This window comes from Pteropus vampyrus, unplaced genomic scaffold (assembly GCF_000151845.1).
Source record: "Pteropus vampyrus isolate Shadow unplaced genomic scaffold, Pvam_2.0 Scaffold311, whole genome shotgun sequence".
Lineage (NCBI taxonomy): Eukaryota > Metazoa > Chordata > Mammalia > Chiroptera > Pteropodidae > Pteropus > Pteropus vampyrus.
The window spans coordinates 2,562,076-2,562,958 of NW_011889092.1; the positions used below are offsets into that span (position 1 = coordinate 2,562,076).

The 883-nt window shown below is 35.9% G+C and overlaps 1 protein-coding gene across 1 annotated transcript in view; it reads left to right on the plus strand.

Moving 5' to 3' along the window:
• Positions 1 to 566: 566 nt before the first annotated feature.
• Positions 567 to 883, plus strand: part of LOC105303700 (olfactory receptor 52B4-like) — a 2,327-nt gene continuing 2,010 nt past the window's right edge. The window contains 2 exon segments of the mRNA XM_011377464.2: positions 567 to 642; positions 645 to 803. Of these exon segments, the coding sequence (XP_011375766.2) occupies positions 567 to 642; positions 645 to 803 (235 nt within the window).

Below are 883 nucleotides of genomic sequence, written 5' to 3' on the forward strand. Positions count from 1 at the left end.
AATGAGGAAATGTTTAATAAACATTATTTTCTTGAACAACTAAAATATTTGAAATTTCCTACATGTTAATAATAACGAAATGGTTAGGTAAATTATGGTTCTTCCATAAACTTGTATATTTTCCGGCCAGCTGAAATTATGTTAAAATACTTATATTATAAATCTATGTGAAAAACTAGTTTCATATCTGTTAAAAACATAAATATATTTCACATAGACTATATATGTAATCTATGTGAAAAAGTTTCAATTATGTAAAAATATATATTAAAAATCAAAGAAAAAGGAAGGCAAATCACATTACAGAAATAACAAGTGTAACTTCTTTATGCATTTCATTATCTTCAATTATTTTAAAGTGATAATTTCAAAGTTTTACAGTTTACAAAGATTGTTACCTCACTGAAAAAATCAGATACTACCCTATTCTTTTTTTTTATCCTAGTTGTTCCTGGCACACTGACTATGGAAAAGAATCAGATAGGTGCCATAAATTTTGAGTACAGTTTGAAATGTTGGCTGTGTCGGTAAACAGAAAGTGAGGTCCCAGGTCATATGCTCCAGGCATGAGTACCTTGAACCACACTGCTATTAGCTACACAGTTTTCCACTTGCTGGGCATCCCCAGCCTAGAGGAAAAGCACTGTGGGTTTCCATCTCCTTCTTCATTTCCTACGTCATGGCCCTGCTTGGGAACAGCCTGTTCATCTTCATTATCCTCACAAGGAGCAGCCTCCATGAACCCATGGACCTTTTCTTCTGCATGCTGGCCGGAACAGATGTTGCACAGTACCTCAGGCCTTGACCGTCTTCTGGTTCCATTCTAGGGAGATGTCCCTGGATCGCTGCACCACTCAGGTGTTCTTCCTCACTTCCATGTTCA